The following is an 18,999-nucleotide window of genomic DNA, read 5'->3' as shown; positions in this document are numbered from 1 at the left end:
ATTCTTGCAGCAGCAGATCTTGCTGCATTGGAGTATCCCAGAGGCAATTTACAAAGATTTCTGGAAGATTTGTCTTTTAATGTGACCTGTTAAAATAATTGGAACAGTTTTTAATAACAGTGCTGCTTCAGCCCAGTGATACTTTGCTGAACTACCTTGGGTGAAGGCAAAACTTTTGCTTGGGCCAGCTAACTCCTTAGTCCATGCAAACTAAGATGATGGTGGCTACCGCTGGGTCGGACTGTGACACGTGGTAGGTGATAAATGTGATACACTGCATCTGTGAAGAATATACTTTTTTCATAATCTTGCCTTGGGATGAGGAAGTTGTTTTTTGAAGTCCTGAGTTTGTTCTGTCATGTGCTGTTATAATTTGGTGGCAGTCTGTGCATGCATTTAACTTGTCCTGCAAAGAGGTAGTACATACTTAAAGCACCAGAAGACTAGAAGCACAAAACTGCACCTTTGTCAGTAGAGACTATGGTTCTTCACATTTTTGCTGAAAGAAAAATATAGAGAGAAGGGATTTTTAAAATAGTGACATGTCCTAAGCATTACTCAATGAGGTGGTTTTTTTCACCAGTATGATTTGTGCTGTTCACTGGGTTTCTTTTATTGCCATAATACACCACCCATTTCTCTATTATACCTTATTGAATTACAAGGCAATGAAGCCAGTTCATTCTATTTAATAAACTTTTATAATTCACAGTAATAACTAGTATTCTGGAAGTCTTTCTGTCACTTTAAAAAAAATGTGCTTAAGTCATGTGGAAGACTGTCCCATTTTAGATGAGTGTATGCAGAAGTGGACGGCTGTCACCTCTTCTGATATTCACTGTTTTGAAGAGAAGCAAGAAATGTCACAACATGTAGCCAGTGGTGATGCAGTTTTGCCAGTGCTTTATCATGGAGGTATTGTTCTGTTGGCTATTTACTCTTGCAGAAGCTATAGAGTGATTATTTACTTATGAAGCTAGATGATACCATGTTTCATCAAGATTTTTTTATTTATGTGTGGCTTTCGGGGGTCACTTGCTGCTGTCCCCCGGCCCCCTGGAACCCCTCCGGCTAGCTGTCCCCTCCGGAGGCTGGGGTTTTCCGCGGTCCCACTGCCCTGGGCTTACCAGGCAGCGGCTGGGTTAGCACGGTCCGAGCTGCGGCGTTGCCTTGGTCACCGCTAGGAGTCGAGATTAAGAGACCAAGAGAGACCAATGGTATGCTTGTCCAGAGAGATTGTATTGCCTGAACCATTGCAGGGACCAAAGGCCCTGGGCTACTGCCCAAATACAGTTTTATACAGCAAAATTAAGAGATAAGGTCTAAACAATGGGGAGATACTGTCCAGCTAAGGCACATCAGAACCGCCCCAGGGGCCGGGTCCAATGGGAATTGCTGAGGGGTGGGGAGAAGGGGGTTTACAGGGGAATGCCAAAGCAGAACTTTCCCAAAACAATGGAGCATACATAAATGTATCTTTTCCCTCAGTTTCTCATTCCCAAGGCCTTTCTAAAACCCTTCCTCCACACTACCATGCCAGCATGATAGCAACATTTATGTCTTTGCCATGGCATCTGTTGTGATAATGTGCCTCAAGTTACTCTTTTCCAAAGACTTCAGCCAGGCTTTAATAAGGGAAAGAGGAAGATCTGTAGCAGTCTCTTTTATTGGTCATTCTTGTACTACAGTCATGTAATTAAAAAAAGAAGCCTCTTAAAATTTTGCCCTGTGCAATCTGTGCTAAAATATGTATCAAACAGAGGGAAGTTTGTTTTCAGATCCTTCCTTGTTACTTATTACTTATTTAAGAATTCAAGAGGGGATGATCCCAGGAAATCAAGCTGATGTCTCAGTGCTGTAATTGCCCTGTGATGCGATCTCATGTTGAAATGGTATCTCTAGATGAAATCTTCTGAGCTGTTGCACAGCATGGGAGGGTGGGGGATGGTGTTATAAAATACACAGATTGCAAATTCACCACTCTGTAAAAGGTGCTAGAGTTACAGTGAGGAGGGATATTCCCCTTACTGCTAATAAAACTGTCATGATTTCAAGGACACTGCTGCAGTCCCCTTAGCAAAAGCTCAAAGCTGCAATTTGACTCAGGCCTGATGGAGGGTGAACAGGTGGATAATGGGGACTGTAACAGCAGGGTAACAGTGAGAAAGGAGAGCCTATACACAGTGATAATTGCATGTTAATTAAGGAGAAAAAGAGGGAGGCAGGTAGATGTGGGCTGTAAATGCTGCAAGAGACTGATAGAGGGGAAAGGAGAGTATGGGGGAACTGATGGTCCCTTTGTCTTAGTGAATGCCCTGTGGTGGCTTAGAAGAGGCTGCAGGGGGAGCACATGGGGCTGCCTTTCAGTGGTTTTCAAGATGCTGCTCCCTTTATCCAGCCGTCTCTGGTTAGGGTGCTGTGGAGATGAAGAAAGCCCTAGTCCTCCTGTCAGCTTCACAGCTGGTTCCTGTCAGCGAGGAGACTGGTGAGGCATCTGTCTGTACATGGGGGCTGTGCTGCAGGGCTGGAGGCTGTCCAGCCTGGCTCTTCACCAGTCCAACAGGGCTGTTGAAGCCAGGTATCAGTTTCCTGCCTGTAACCGCAAGAAAGGGTGTTTAACAAAATGAAACTGGTACCACAGAAGTAGCACTGCACATGTCACACAGTATATCAATTAATTTCACATGCTCCAGAAGCTCTGGAGATAGTATACTTAATGTTATCTCCTACCTCACTTAATGGGATTTTATTAGAAAAATATATTGAAGTGGATAGAGGGTGAGGGAGAAATTGAACAGCATTGTGAACAGACTGTTCCAAATGATCAGGTTACCACAGCCTAATAAGATAAGGCAATGGGAATGGGCATAAGCTGCTACCTGGGTGGTTTTGACTGATGTGGTCTCTAATTGCAGTGGGATAGAAATTAATTGACTTGCCAGCTGCTGTTCTGCATCCAACTAATATTAAAAATGTTGTGGAAACCCAGTGGTTGTGGAGCATCTGCCACTTCACATACTTTTCTTAGAGCCTCCTATTCTAAATATAATGGTCCTAGTGTCTACCATAATGCCTGATACTTCTGTTTTAAAAGTGAGTAGCAGAGAAGGACTTGGATACTCTACATGGAAATACAGACTTTTCCACCATTACTTTGGGCTCAGTCAGGTATTTAGTAAGTTCAGCAAATCCCTAAGGACACATGAGAAGCAGTTGTAGGCCAGTGCTGGTAGGCACTACCATGCAGCTGTAAGCAGCATTAAGGCAAGGATTTGTAGAGTCAATAAGCTCAGTGTTATAGGTGGGGTAAGCCTGAGAGCATGACAGAGGTGGGAGCAACTTTTGCCCTTTTGTTGCTCTTCTTGAAAGAAAGAAACCAGGGAAAATTGCTGTCCACCTTTATCCAAAGGGTTATTACAGTTTTGCAATGTGTATTTCTTGTCTGTCATTAGAGACCAGTGTTTATCTGTTCCGCCACGTGTGTGCTAACAGCTCTGGGGGTGCTGTGTGCTTGCAGACCTACATTGGTTCAATAGTCATCTCTGTGAACCCCTACAAGAGCATCCCAGGGCTGTACGACTGCGCCGCCGTGGAGTGGTATAGCAAGCACCACATGGGAGAGATCTCGCCTCACATCTTCGCTGTGGCCAACGAGTGCTACCGCTGCCTCTGGAAGTGCCGTGACAACCAGTGTATCCTCATCAGGTGAGTGGTGGCTGCTGCTGCTCTGGGTATCCCTGATGGTGAGCCTGGCTGTGGGCTACGTGGGGAGAACTCCCAAAAATAAATGCAGGCTATTAAAGCAGCACTGTTTCAAGAGAGTTCTGAACTTGTTTTTTGTCATTCTGTGCACCTCTATCAAAATGTTAATTTTATTTACACATCTTACATCTAGTGAAAAAATCTATTGTAGTTTTGTGCATTTTTTTGTCTTCACAACATCAAATGTTACCCTAAGTGTTTTCCCTCCCGTTTAAAGACCTCTGTGCAGCTCAGTACTTTGTTACCACTAGATCCTGATTCCTGTATGGAGAGGAAAAGAAAAAATTAACCTACCAGTTCTTGAGATATGCAAATAAGTAAATAAGAACAGCAAAAGAGAAACCCCTCCATATTTCAGCCACTTAATTCTGCCTGATTAATCTTCCTTGCTTAATCTTGTTGTGCTTTAATTTAATGGTGCTTTAATAGCTTCCCGTTTGGGCCACTGTGTAGCTAGTATTCAGAATCTGGCTGGGGCCGAGTGTGCGTTAAGGAGCAGTTGGCAATTCAATACCTTTTCTCTGCTTTCAGCTCCTTCCTTCTGGCTCCAGAAGAGCTGAAAATGCAGCCAGCTCTTTTCCTGTTCCCTAGCCTGCCAGCTCAGCTGTGTTGGCTCACACACAGGCAGGGAGACGAAAGTCGGGCCTGCTGGATAGGGAGGAGCAGGTCACTGCAGCATGGCCTTGGCCACCCAGCTCTGGACAGGGGGTGATGCTCAGCAGGGTAGGAGACCTTGTGTTTCCCCTCCCTTTCCTCTCTTGCCTTCACAGCATTTTTGTGATTAGGCCTACTTGCTGTCGTCTTCCTGCACCGCAAAGTTACACATGTAGAGCTCTTCAGGCACAAGTTGACATGATTTTGGCTTGTCTCCTGACCTCCCCAGGAATCCTTGTGGTGGCTGTAGGACTGACTGCAGCATGGGGCAGATGGTGGGACAGAGGGGGGGATGAGGCAAAGTGAGAGCAGCACCTTTGGCAATAGCCAGTTTCTACTGACATTTCAGATTGTGGGGCAGGTTGCAAGGCTTCATGGATAAGAGGGGGATTTAGTGGATGTAGATCAGCACCCAAGCTGTTAGAAATGTGGATTAGCTGCAACACAGCCAGGCCTGCGTGCAACTTTCTGCAGGCTCACAGGTCACTGTGCCCACCTGCCCTCACCTCTAGGCAGGTTCTGCTTTACATTTACACAACTCTGAAGAGTGTCATGCGTTCTTTAACTGTTTTTCTCCTTCCTATTACTTAATACCTAGTTCTGTACATATAAAGATGAGCTCAGGTAAGGGTCCAAGCAAAAATAAAGTTCACAGAGATCTTTGTCATGTGACAATAGCTAGCTTGGAGTCATGATTTTGTCTTTTATTGCCAGGCAGTTACTTGTGAACAGCCTGTGTACACAAATTTAGGGACCAAACCAATTTCTGGTGGCCATTGGTATTTTTGCCATTCTGTACTAGTCTAGTATTTTACCTTTCATTGCAGTTTCTTACGAGCTGCCAAGAGGAAAGGACATTATGCACTAAAATGGACATAAGCAGAAGTTTGTGATGTTCCGGGGGAGTTTTCAGCACTTTCTGCTCTGTAAACCATGTGCTTTGGTTTACATAAAGCTTTACATGTGCTTTGATTTACATAAGCTATAATATGGAGAAGTTTTGTATTAAGAATCTCTTTTAAAATTGTTTACTGTGGTCATAGTTTGAAACAGTGATTTGTGTAAGTTCTGTGTTTCAGATAAGTGCCACAATACAACCATATAAGGGTATCTTGCTACTGCAGAAATTGAGGTAACATGCAATTCAAATTAAAAAAAAATGAATGCCAAATCTTCTTTCCTAAAAGAGCATTATCTGCTCTGTCTGTGAAGGACTCAGAATAGGATTTTTAAAAATCTCTTCAGGTTTCCATGGCCCTCCTACAGCTTAGGAAAGTCCCTGTTGTCACATGCCTAGTTTAGGGCATAGAAAGTGGAGGTATAACAGTGTGTTTGGCAAATTCAGCATCCTGGTATTCCTGCATCTTTTACTTGTTTAGAATTAGACATTGAAACAAGTCACTGTACTTTCACTGTAACCTTCTTGGTTATTCCTGGCATTTGGAAAAGAAAGTAACCAAGTGGAGCTCTTTAGTGTTTGAACTCAGACAAATATTCTGGTCTTATATTTAATGTAAGAGATGATGAAGAGAAAAATTCTGTTGCATCTCGAAAACACGGTAGTTGAAATAAGGGAAATATTCACATTCTGGCAGGCAGTTTGAGCTACTCCTGACCTTGGGATCTCAGCACTCAGTAGCAAATTATAACAGCCCCACAAAGGAAGGTGCTTGGAATGTTTTCTGATGATCCTCTGGACTTGAAGTGCCCCCTGCTGGCCCCCAGAGTTAACTCAGCTTTGGTTTGGAGCTTTGGGTTTAAAAACCTGTGAAAAAACTTATAGTGTTTTGAAATATTAATATTGGGATATTTTTCTGGCTGGGGTAGGGTGAGAGGGTGAATTGCAGAACACGAATTAGAAAAACTCAGAATATCATTAAAACGTGTGACCATTTTTCCAGTCTAACAATCCAGATCAGAGGTGAAAAGGAAGGAAATACAGAAGAGATGATAAATTGAATGACCCAAAGATGTTTATTTATTGTTGTGTGTAACAGGCATTAATTCATGATAATGCTGTCAACATTTAGCAGCCTAAAATGTCAACAAAACAGCACACTGAAGAAGCTGTACACAACTAATGTATTACAATATATACATAGTTATGAAATTATGTTTTAACTCTCCCAGGCTAAAAAAATAGTTTTTCTGTAGACAAAAACATCTACATCAATGAATTTTCAGTTTCATGTTGGTCTGAACCATTACTGTAGAGTTCAGTTTAACTTAAAACAAGGGGGGGAAAACCCACCATGTTAAAAACATCTTCTGATTTTTCAGCTGCGTACCTCAGGAACCTGAAAAAAGTCCAGAAGTCCATCTAATTTGAGCAATAGCCAAACAGGAAAGGGGCTGAGCTCCCCTATGATTAGCTGAAGTTCACAAGTTGAGACCAAATTCAAACCTCCACACCTTTATTACAAGAATAGGAAAATGTCTTTTGGTTTGGGCTTTTTTTTCTGCTCTGTTTAAGGTGATCTAGTCTGTGCAGAAGAAAACACGTGCTCTTCTTTCAGATAAAATTGCAATTGATCCACGTCAGAGCACTCCCAAAGAAGTGTAAAGGGAGCCACAACCATTGCTCTCTGTGATATTCAAGTCAGTGTTATGAGTGGGAAATTGCTGTCTGATACCAATTAGTTCTCTCTCTTATTATTATCTCATGGCCTGAAAGTTTTTGTTACTGTTTTTCAGCTTGAAAATCAATATGAACCAAATCTTTTATATGGGACCCAGACCTGTGATGGGTGTCATGTCCTTGTCAGACTGATGCACCAAAGTTCAGATATGCATTTGATGAAGTATATTTGCTGAAGGGGCCTCTTTTATTTGTATGTATCATCTGTCTTGGGGTTTTAAAGGAAGCAGACTGTTAAGGCCCCAAAAACCTCACTTGACAAGGCTCTTAGAAGGATTTCTGGTTGTTCATGTACTCAGATGCATGGGAGAAATACTGAGAAGATATTCTCAAGGGGTCAAAACAACAAAAAACTTTACTGACAGCTTTGGAAAATCAGAAGACTTTTGCAAGGGTTTAGAGCAGCATTCCATTAACATGAAACACTTCTCAAAGCATTAACTTAGCCCTTTAACTTTGCAAACTTTAAGCTCATCCAGTTTTAGGTTACACAAAACTCTGAGAAGAGGTAATTGGAGGGAGAAAGAGAGAAAGGCAGAAAAGATACAAAAAAGAACAAGTGTAGCTATCACTCCTGGTTCCAGCAGTGTTCAGCTCATAGAAATTCCAAGAGGAGGTAGGGTCAAGACATGTGTTGGCCTCCTGTCTCAGTCAAGAACCCTTTGGCCTTCCTGGGCCCTTCCTTAATTTGGGGTGTCTGGTCATATGGCTCTCAGGAGCTGGGTTAGGGGTTCCAAAGGTGCTCATGGAGCAGTGCCTTTGATGTGTCAGTGATTAGCAGCCACTATGGACTGTTCTTCTGTCTCTTACAGACAGAACAGGGAAGTGATTTAGTGTTATGTCCTTCAGAAGGAGGAGTCTCTCTCAGTCACCCCTTTTTATGCTGTGGCAGTCATGAGTCCACGCTGCTGTGCCCTTAGCTCTGCATAGAACAAGTAATGGAGAAAGTCTAAAGATCTACGTGGGGGCCTTCTGGCCTGCTGTCAGACTTAATATGTTCGCAGTCCTGAATGTAGTGATGTGGAACAAGCTGGGCACTTAAACTCATGGGCTGGAAAGGTTATTGGAAAGGTTGCACTAAAAAATTCATCCTTTTACTGACCTTGTAGGCAAAAGCTTTCTAAGGACTCTGAAAGATTGATCCCATGTAACTGTAAAAATGAATAGAATGGAGTGGTTACTAAATGAGTAGAGAACATTGCATAAATCCATCCTTTGGACTTCATGGAACTGAAGGTGGTTCAGAGGAAAATTTTAAAAGTAATAAAAAGTATGACATGGGAAATGGCTAATGGAGATAGGTACCTTCAATTTGAGGCAATAACCATCAAGTCATGCACAGCAGAAAGAGTGCCAGGATGAATTGTTGGTTTCTCCTTCCACCATGAGAGCTGAGAGGTATTAAATGAAGCTAATAGGAAGTGGATCTGGAAAAACAAGACTATTTGCTTTTCAAGGGAGTATGGCTAGAAACTCATAGATGATAAATATATTGAGGTTTACAGGACATGTAAAAACCAGATTTATATCAGGAAGCCTCTGAACAGCGAATAACTGGAAGCTGGAATAACACACAAGGGAAATAATCTCCAACTGGCAACTGTCAAAACAGGACACTGGTCAGGTTCAGAATCTAACCAGTTCTGAGTCTCTCCTGTTCTAAGAAAAAAACAAGAACATGTCATTGTGCATAATGCCAGCTGTACCAGTGAGAGGTGCAGGAGATATATTTCCATCAGCTTTGAATAACTCACTTGCAGAATGGCTCTCAATTATAGTGGGGTGACTTTCAGCTTCCATAGAACTACAGATTCTCCTGATCAGGGGACAGTGGGTGGGGGAAGAGGAAGGACAGTATCAATGAAAGGGGTGATGTCCTCAATGTCACCCTGTGCCTGCTGTTGAGCTATAAGCATGGCTCAGAGGGAGAGAATTAGGCAGGAAGAGGTGTGTATCACCTGATGCTTTATTGCACTAAACAAGAATAATGCAAGGGTTTGTGAAGCTCTCTCAAAACTACTAGTAAAAATGAGGGGTTTTATGGCAAGTATTAAATGCAGGAATATTAATTATTTCTTCTTGGGCAGAAGAGGCGAGTGAGTGAGGACCTGCAAAGAAAAAGGGAAGGAATACTGGAAAGGCCAGACATCAAGGGTGAAATTACATAAAAAACATCACAGAATTTGTTTGATGTGATACAAATATAACGGATGAATCACATTTGCTGGAACATATTTGCAGTTATGAAGATGTCTTATTATGTTTCGTGAATGTCTCTTCCCTAATTTTATTGTTGACATTCATTTGCAGGAAAATGTCATGCTGTATTTATGGGTGGTAGCTTTCTTCCTTGCATTTTACTACAAAACATCATTTATACTTTGCTGTAATCTAAAATCAGTGGGGTCATTACTCAGCAATGGCACAACAAAAGACTTTCAAATTATCTAGGCTTGCTCCACATGCCCAGTTGTGCTCCATCAAAGTCAAAATTCCCACTTGCTACAATGGAAAAGGTGAAGTAAGACCAAAATGTACCCTCTTTCTTTGGGAATAAACTGGAATTAGCTACAGCTTAATTAGGGCCTAGGTCATAGCTTAGGATACAATGCTATTATTGTCGATGAAGAGTGAGAAAACTAGACAAACTTTCCCTACAAGTTATATTTCTTAATGTCTCACTAGGGAGGGAAAGGTTATTGGGGAAATGAGCCAAATCTAAACTTTCCCTTTTTAGAGTGCTGGTTTTGAAGAGAAACTGAGTATATTGCTTTCTCTTTCTAATAAGCAGGGTTGCTTATTAACAATTTGGTTTTAAAATGTCAATTTAGCGTTATCAAATACCTTTGTTCTCCTGTGGGTGGTGATGAGAGGTTTTATATCTCTGATGGTAATAAGAGGCAGAAATTGGATGTTTTGAACTCGCAAAAATCTGGTTTCTTTCAAAAGGTATATAAAAAGTTTATTTGAACAGTATGTAGCTCACTAAAAATTTCAGTATTAATTATATGAGTAGTCTTTATGTGTTAGAATGTTCAACTGGTGTCTCTAACTTCCTCCTCCTCCCAGCAGGGCTCCTTCATTAGCTAGATTGCTGCAATGTATCCCAGACTTTCCATATCCTAATTCTTAGTTTGGTCTTTATCCCTGACCATTGTCATGTCTTTGTTGTGAGTTTGTTTTAACGTGATGGTGGGAAGTGCTGGATAATTGTTTGCATTCAGAGAGCTCTTTGTTGCCTCCTAGGTGTGTGTACATACACAGTCAGTGCCTTGAAATTCTGTCTGGGCACTTATAAAACTTAAAGACAGCTTGTGTTTTTCCCTGGATATCATATTCAAGAAGTTTAATGGGGTTTTCTAGCTTCATTTGACCATCACTTCTAATCACCCCAGTCTTCCTGACCTCCAGTAATGTAGAGATTGGGTGGCTAGCCAGAAGGCTTCTTTGCTGACCACTGGGACTGTGCAAACTATTTCCTCCTCTTCTTTCAGTGGTGAAAGTGGTGCTGGTAAGACGGAGAGCACTAAGCTGATTCTCAAGTTCTTGTCTGCAATGAGCCAACATTCACTGGAGCTGTCCTCCAGAGAGAAGACCTCCTCTGTGGAGCAAGCTATTCTTGAGAGCAGGTACAGGATCTTTCAATACATTGGTGTTTTCTTCAGAAGACACAAGCCTTGACATTGAAATGAGAGCTTGCAGTGTAATCAAATATGTGTGTGTGTTTACTGAACAGTAAAATGTATACTGGAGAAAGGGAAATACTCCATAAAACAAAATTACCTGGCTGCCTTAGAGAATTGTGAGCACGATTGTATCTCTTAGTGAAGCAAAATGGATGAAGCTTTAATGGTGGCTTTCATTTTTGTTTGGGGCTGAATTCAGATAATCTGGGTAAGTAAAATGGGTGATGGGAGAGGGAAATCTTTGGTTCAGTTTGTGTAGCCTGAGGATAGGGTAGAACAAGATACAACATGGTGAGGATAAAGTGCTCAAGCAGTAAAAGCATGCTGAGGAAAGGGAGGATAAGGAGAACTGATAAGACAGATGAGTAAATGCATCAGATAAATTTGACACAATCTATGCAAGCAAAAAAGAAGTCTTGGTGTTGACGTGAAATGACACGGTTCTAAACTAGTTAAAAACAAAGGCAATTTGAGATGCTATTACTTTTGTTTATCTTGCTTCATCTCTGCTGTACATGCTGTATCTTGATGTGGTTATTTTGTTTAATTTCCCTAGGACAAGGACTCTTTGCATCCATCTAGCAATTTGCATGTGCTGAGATTTTTTATTTCTATGTTTTAAGTACTGGGGTGAGAATTGTGTGCATCTTTTTGAGTGATTATAAAAGAAATAGCAAGTAGCAGTTACTACTCTGAAGCTGCAGAGTAGTTCAGTATGATTTATCTTCCTGTTGCATGAATACTTGCATCTTCTGCTAGGAAACTGAGATGCCCATTGCTAAATGGAGGGTAATGCTAGGATGTAGGCTGCTGCTAAGGAGAGTGTCAGAGGGGAGCTTGTCAGAGTGCTGTTCCTTTCATCAGCCCCGTGTGAAGTTGTTGGCATGCTGGTCACATGTTAACACTCCTGTCGTTCTCTGTCTTCACAGTCCAATTATGGAAGCTTTTGGCAATGCAAAGACTGTTTACAACAACAACTCAAGTCGCTTTGGGAAGTTTATTCAGCTGAACATCTGTCAGAAAGGAAACATTCAGGGAGGAAGAATTATGGATTGTATCCTTGTTTGGTGTTTCTTTCCCCTGTTTGTGGGAAACGCCCAGGTACCTCCTTGATGGAGAACTGAGGGAGAACTGGCTTCCTTTTGTCTGTCCTTTCACCCCATCCTGAAATATGTGCAGTTAAATTGAGCTGGTGTAGGTGGGAAGGGGAAGCAGCAACACCAAATTCACACATGCACTCATGTTTTTGTGGCGGCATGGGGGGGTCTGTACTCTTGGAGGAACAGCACTTTGGATTGCTGCTGCTAGCATGACAGAACTTGTGTGCATTTCCCATGTAATGAGCTAAAACAGGCTAAGTCCTTGGGAATAACTTGAGTTGTTGGCCATTTCCCTCATTACTGTATCCTAAGATAAGCTGCTTAGTTCTCTAGAAAATTACTTGAAAGAACAGAGCTGCTCAATTTCTGCAGTGTGAGTCTGGGTGGGTTAAATCCTCAGATTTATCCTGCATTTGGCAAAATCAGTCTATGAGCCAGCTCCACCAGAGCAACAGAGGTGTGGGGATAAGGAATATTCCAAAGAGATCCTATTTGCTGTTTTAAACATAAACTGCATTTTCAGTGGGAAAAATTTAACTCTTAAGGTTGTTTCCAAGCTTTAGGGAAAAAGGCAAAAGAAAAGAGATGTCATTTAAAATGCAGACTCTGCCAAGTCCAGTTTTGATGAGATGGAAGAGAAGGTGTTGATATACTGGTTTTAGAAGTACTACAATATTATTATTCTTGCTCCTTTATTTATCTTGTTGGAAGTATGAAACGGGCTTAGCATTTTTTAAGAGAAAACCATGATAGTCTTCCTATTGTCTTAAATGAAAGAAGGAAAATTATAAAAAGCTTCTGCATTAATTGATTATTACTTTATTCCTTGACTGAAGCTTTTCTTGTTGGCTCCAGATTTATTGGAAAAAGTAAGTGGATGTTTTCTTTTGCTTAGCAAATTGTGTTTGATCAAATTTTTGTCTGAGACTGTAGGTAAAAAATTTGTCTTCATAAATGATCACCTAAGTGGAAACTATTTTTTACTTCAACAGAATCGTGTAGTAAGACAAAACCCTGGGGAAAGAAATTATCATATATTCTATGCTCTGCTGGCAGGGATAGAAGAGAGAGAGAAAGGTGAGTAGCAAAGCGCAAGTCATACAGCTGTAGTGGTTTTCTGCTAGCAGTCAGCAGTGGTGACAGCAGTGGAGAATTTAACTGCAGAAACCCAGTAACTCAAGCTGAGAAATAGGTTATTTATTCAGTGAGTGTGAATTTGAGCTCAACTTGAGAAAGGAAGCCGCTTAGCTGAAGAATGTCACTGAGCTGACAGTAGTTTTCCTCCCAGCTTCTGCTGTGGCCTTGGGAAAATTACTTGGGGACAAACATGCCTCATTGTGTTCAAACTGAATATTTTTGCTGGTACTAAATAACTCCAGTGCAACAAAGATAAATAATTATGTTTTTTCTAATCCTTTCTCATAAAGAGTAAATCCACTGAACAAAAGAAATGACATTTTTATATGTGCAAAATTGCCTAAAGCTGTTTCAGCATCTCCTTGTGGGCCTGCTGTCTTTGTATACTAAAATAATAATAGAGTTAACTCTATTATGCAGCTAAAGCAAAATAACACCCCATCTGATTTTAATACAAAACCTTGTCTTGTGCATTGTCATAATTTCTGAGCAAATGAATTTTGAACTGTTTAAGTCTGACATAGTAACTTGTGGAGTACTTCTGTTTTGGTATTCCTTTTCACTCCCCCTGTTTTCTCTCATTTAGATGCTTTTTACTTATCTGTACCCGAGAACTACCACTACCTGAACCAGTCTGGATGTATAGTGGATAAGACAATCAGTGATAAAGATTCTTTCAAGGAAGTCATTGTGAGTTACTTTCCTAGCTGTTTTGCTTTAAAAGTGCTGGAAGTTCAGTTGTGTGCTGCCCATTGACAGAGCAGTGTAGAAAGCCTTCCTGTGCTTTCCTCTGTGTGCAACTCTCTCATTAAGGCATTTATCTTACAGGGACTTATATTTTCTCAAAATGCTTCACTGTCATTTTGACTATGTCTTTATCTTTCCTGCAGTATGTCATTTTTACTCTGTTGTTTCAAAACATTAGCAAAATGCTTATGTTTTGAAATGAAAACAATATCTGTTGGGAAGTCAGTAAGACTTTTACATGCCATTGTCTTTCCCTGCATTGTTTTGTATTACAGATATGTATGCATATATGTGTATATATATATATTTAACCATTTTTTAATCTGAAAGCTTTGCCCAAATCATGTGGCATCTACTGCGTGGAGTCTGCAGTACAGCACACCGGGAGCAAAGCGCCTGTGACTCTTCAAGTTGCAGCTGGGAAATCCAGTTGTGTGGAGTAACTTATACAATAGAGTTTGAAAACAGAAGCACAGATTAAAAATCCAGGTCCTGATGGAATCTCTCTGAATGGCTTTTTGTCTAACCTCCACAGCAATTAGTCCATACTAAACACACTAATTGGGTATTGTAGTACTGAGGTGATGTGTGTTAGATTTTAAAAATCATATAAAACATTTGGTTTTATGCCCTTCACGAAACTTTTGTTGTTTAGCTATGTTAATCTTTTTGCCAAACTGATGAATTAATGTCTCGTGGATGCAGCAGTTTCTCAGTGTGAAAATCTCTAACCTTGTATGGCAGAAGGAAATGTTGGAAACATTGGTAACTTACCTATATTGTAGTCACATGCTGAAGTTAACATGACATTTACAGGCTAGGCAGACCATGAAGTCGGTTGGGCAGGTCATATTTACCTGCTGCCTGCAGCATGGGCAGGCTGGGAGCAGGGCTGCCAGGCTGCACTCCTAGAGCAGGATGTGGGCAGAAACCCCCACAGCTCATCCTCACCTGTCTTTTCCTGTTACAGTTATCTCCTTTAGCTGCTTTTATTGCAGTGTAAGTCTTGGAAATGTTACTGAAGGGAAATGTTTTTATAGGAGACAGGAAGGAACAGCAAAGTGTGCAGGGAGATGAACTTGTAATGCTGCCTTCCTTTTGTTGTGAGAGGTCTTCTTTACAAAATAAACCTTCAACCATTATCTCTGCTTTGAATTGTGGGATGAGTCTGAGGCTTTTCCATTTGTAATGGATGATCTATGAAAGACAAAGTGTGTCATCTGTCAAACACCTGCAGTGATTATAACATGATGAGTCTGATTGTAAGGGTACAAAACAATGATCTGGTCTCAAACAGGCTCATATTACACCAAAATTTGGAAGATTTGGTCATTTCAAGAGGCATACAATTACCCCTTCTGTGTCAAAGGAACGTATGTGTTCCTCTTGTTTTAGCATTTTACTATTTGCTTTTCTCCTCATTTATGTAGTTGAGCCTTGATTGTTACCATGCTGTTAATTCATAAATTCAGCGCTTTTTATATAGATACCTTTCTTCCTCAGTTTGACTGGAAGTTGTCAGACCACATTGGGTAAGGTGCATGTTTGGGCACAAAAATGATCAAATCTTAAATGCTGCTGTGTTTTCTCCCCCATGCCTTGTTACCTACAGGCCAATAAGCAAATTTTGATAAAAACATGCAGAAGGTAATCACTTAATAATTGAAATTTTAGTAATTGCATTTGATGCACAACTCAGTGGGTCACTCCAATATTTATACAATTTTAATGATGAATTTGAAAGCAAATTACAACATCATTACGGCATCAAAATGAAATTTCTTAAAAGCAGAGTGATACTTACATGTTCCAAGATGTCCCAGTGATGCCTTAGAGTGTATTCAGTTTGGGATGAAACCAAAGGAATGAACTCAAGCCATTTTAGTCCTGACTTGCTCTCCTAAGGCCTCCCATTTTTGAGTCTGTGCATGTTATTGAAGAAGCTCACATGTCATTCCAGACTGCAATGGAAGTGATGGAGTTCAGCAGGGAGGAAGTACGAGAAATTCTGAGGCTTTTGGCTGGCATTTTGCATCTGGGAAATGTTGAGTTCATCACTGCTGGTGGGGCTCAAGTGTCCTTTAAAACAGGTGAGAAGGCTGTGCATACAAATCTAAATATTTCTTGGGGTTCTGAAAGCCTTATTTGTTGCTAGTGTATCTGAACATAGCACAGACAAGGAGTGAAGGGGTTTTACTGTTTTTTAACATCTGTAAATATTGATTAAAATGTTACTTTGGGAGGATGGAGTTTTGACAGATAAGGCAAAGTAGTCTGCTGCTGGATGCTAGGTCTTAACTTGGGAAGACCTTGGGCACATACTTATTCCATTAACAGTAATGAAATTCTAATTGAATCTAATTCCTTTTGAAATATTCTCAAGCTGATAAAACATAAGTGCTCAAGTACATTCTCTAACCAAGATCTCCACTGAAAGTATCTTTTTTTAGAGCTTTCAGTATTTCAAGTACATATCTGAAAGAATGTGTTGGTATGTATAAAGATTGAGCTGATGGGCATTTAAAATGTTTGTTTAAGTATGGCATTAGAGAGTAGCATTATGCTTTATATGCCACATTATAGCAAAACTGAAGATTAAAGTAAGCATGGAAGAAAAATTTCATTGGTTTATCCTCATCATCCCAAGCAAAACAGAAACACATTCATGTGGACAAAGAGTCAATTACTGTTTGTGTCTGGAAAAATGTGTTAGTAGATTGTTTTGAGTTCTTGACATGTAGCTTTAAGAGGAAAATAAATATTTGTGACTTTCTTGTGATGTACTTCTGCTACTAATTTCTTTCAGTTGTGCATATTTATGCCTTTTCATGAGCATCAAAACAGTATCCTGGAATTTCTCATTGTGTTTCTATCTCTAATCCCTGTCATTTCAGGAGTGTCTTAAATGGTTGTGGTGGTTGTAGTACTACTAATAATAATAGTAGTAAAAAACCAAATTGGTTTCATAGCTTTGTATATTTAGGGACATATTTTTATTTGTCTTTCTCTTCTACCAGCCTTGGGTCGATCTGCTGAGTTACTGGGATTGGACTCCACACAGCTAACAGAAGCATTGACTCAGAGGTCGATGATTCTCAGGGGAGAAGAAATCCTAACACCTCTTAGTATACAACAGGTAAAGGCATCTCAATTTTGACATGTTTTTAGGGTCTTTGAAAGATGTCTTAATCTTCAAGTCCAGAGAAATCATTGATCACTCAAGAACAGAAGCTTAGCTCATACATCAGAATTTTAATCAAAAGTACTACATCATTTTTTTGGGAAGAATCTAATCTCTTTAGATCCCATCCTATTATTCTGGCCAGGGCTTATAGGTTGTCCCTTGTTATTCCTATGAAGACCGATTACTTCCCATTTTTTTCAAATTCTAAGCATGTAGGCTGCTGGTTTTTTCACTGTGGACACCTGTGTCAGGGGAGTGTTTTTTCAAAAATTTCAGGATAAATATTTTTGTAATTTACAATAAAAGAATTAGAAATAGGTACACATAACATTTCCCTCTCAAAAAGGGTGAATTAAGGTATTGTTTCCTACACTTCTCTTTCCTTCCTACACACCTGAAGTTTATAATTTCCTATTGTTTGAATGCTTTAGCTCTGAAATGTAATTTTAAAGCCATATTTTAAAGTCAGCTGTTTTAAGTTAGACTGTTAAAGCTCAAATTTTGATGCTTTGTAAATACTACTACAATTGCTGCCAAGCTACATAGGAATAGGAAGCTGCTGGCATTATGCATTGTTTTGTGCTGTGCTAAGGACACTGACCAGCAGAATATTGTCAGTTCTCAGTCATGGGGTGATTGATGTGTTGTGTATTCCCTCTTTACTGCAGGCAATAGACAGCAGAGATTCTGTGGCTATGGCACTTTATTCTCAGTGTTTTGCATGGGTCATTAAGAAAATCAATAGCAGAATCAGGAGCAAGGAAGACTTCAAGACTATTGGAATTTTGGACATATTTGGGTTTGAAAACTTTGAGGTAAGTTTCAAAAGCTTATTCAAATGGATTGTCTGATATTTATGCTTTGTTGCTTTACATATTTTTGTCATCTTCTCTGGAACTTGATTTTTAAACATGTTATTATCTAACCCATTCCCGTTTGCAAAGTAAAATACCTAAAGTGTATGCATTTTTGAAAATTTCTTGTCTCATTAGATAAACCGTTTTGAGCAGTTCAATATTAACTATGCAAATGAGAAGCTTCAGGAGTATTTCAACAAGCACATTTTTTCCTTGGAGCAACTGGAATACAGCAGGTAAGAGAGAGAGGACAAATTGGAAAGAATTTTGACAATATCATGTTCACCTGAAGTCTTAGTTCACAGCTACCTTAGCTTCCTTTGAAAGTCTCTGTCTGGAGCTGTGTATTTTATAAAAGCAAGCTGATTTTGCTGCAATTTACAAGATAAATACACCAACCTCTCCTATTTCCACAAGTAAAATAATTTCAATGGAAAGGCCTGCTTTATTTTCCTTAGGGAAGGACTAATTTGGGAAGATATTGACTGGACAGACAATGGAGAGTGCTTGGATCTTATTGAAAAGGTAAGAAGGAATTTGATACTGTTACCTATTTTTAGTTTTTTGTTCTGAGGTAATATGTCTTTAAAACATTTGTCAATGCAAAGAACAAGTGAAGAAAATGGTGGATCTTGCATGTTTAAATATAAACCTTTAATCAGATCATTTTTGTGTAAGGCTATGTTAAGGATTATATTGTGAGCGCTTTTCCTTGCAGCAAATTTTCTCTATCTGTGATTACATGCAAAAGCAATATTTGGAGGTGATTAAAAAGAACCATTTGATCCATGCTCTCTCTTGCCATCAGTACAAGGTGGGCTGTGTGAGTTTATCTCAGTGGCAGGTGTGTGACTGCAAGAGTTCAGAAGGGCACAGAAGCGAGTGGCAGCAGGCAGGGCATCCAGCACGCAAGACGTGACTGCAGTCAGGGCAGTGCTGTTTTTCAGGAGCTGCTCTGAGCCCTTGAGAAGTGGCTTATTAAAATGTGCACCTGGACAACTGTGTTTTCCTGAGAGGCTGTTATCAACCTGGAGCTTGCTGGATACATTAATTAAGTGTGGGGTAGCTTGCTTTGTTTACCACCTTTTCTAGCATGAGAAGTGGAGAACATCAAAGGAAATCACACAGAGGTATATGTAAAGCAAAGGGAGGTTATACTTCACACAGGGTGAAGTTAAACTGTGTATTTTTTGCTCTGCCCCTGGACACTGTGGGTGCTAAAAGTTTACATTGT

At 40.2% G+C, this 18,999-nt stretch overlaps 1 protein-coding gene across 1 annotated transcript in view; it reads left to right on the top strand.

The window, feature by feature from the left end:
• Window positions 1–18,999, top strand: part of MYO10 (myosin X) — a 183,565-nt gene that overhangs the window by 93,519 nt on the left and 71,047 nt on the right. The window contains exons 4-14 of the mRNA XM_021546725.3: window positions 3,518–3,705; window positions 10,549–10,683; window positions 11,670–11,794; window positions 12,696–12,709; window positions 12,833–12,917; window positions 13,564–13,667; window positions 15,685–15,814; window positions 16,742–16,860; window positions 17,577–17,723; window positions 17,901–18,001; window positions 18,224–18,290. Of these exons, the coding sequence (XP_021402400.1) occupies window positions 3,518–3,705; window positions 10,549–10,683; window positions 11,670–11,794; window positions 12,696–12,709; window positions 12,833–12,917; window positions 13,564–13,667; window positions 15,685–15,814; window positions 16,742–16,860; window positions 17,577–17,723; window positions 17,901–18,001; window positions 18,224–18,290 (1,215 nt within the window). The remainder of the gene's footprint in view (window positions 1–3,517; window positions 3,706–10,548; window positions 10,684–11,669; window positions 11,795–12,695; window positions 12,710–12,832; window positions 12,918–13,563; window positions 13,668–15,684; window positions 15,815–16,741; window positions 16,861–17,576; window positions 17,724–17,900; window positions 18,002–18,223; window positions 18,291–18,999) is intronic.

This window comes from Lonchura striata, chromosome 1, assembly GCF_046129695.1.
Source record: "Lonchura striata isolate bLonStr1 chromosome 1, bLonStr1.mat, whole genome shotgun sequence".
In the NCBI taxonomy this organism is placed as follows: Eukaryota; Metazoa; Chordata; class Aves; order Passeriformes; family Estrildidae; genus Lonchura; species Lonchura striata.
Note: the sequence above shows the minus strand (reverse complement) of the source record. Positions and strands in the feature narration are given on the sequence as shown.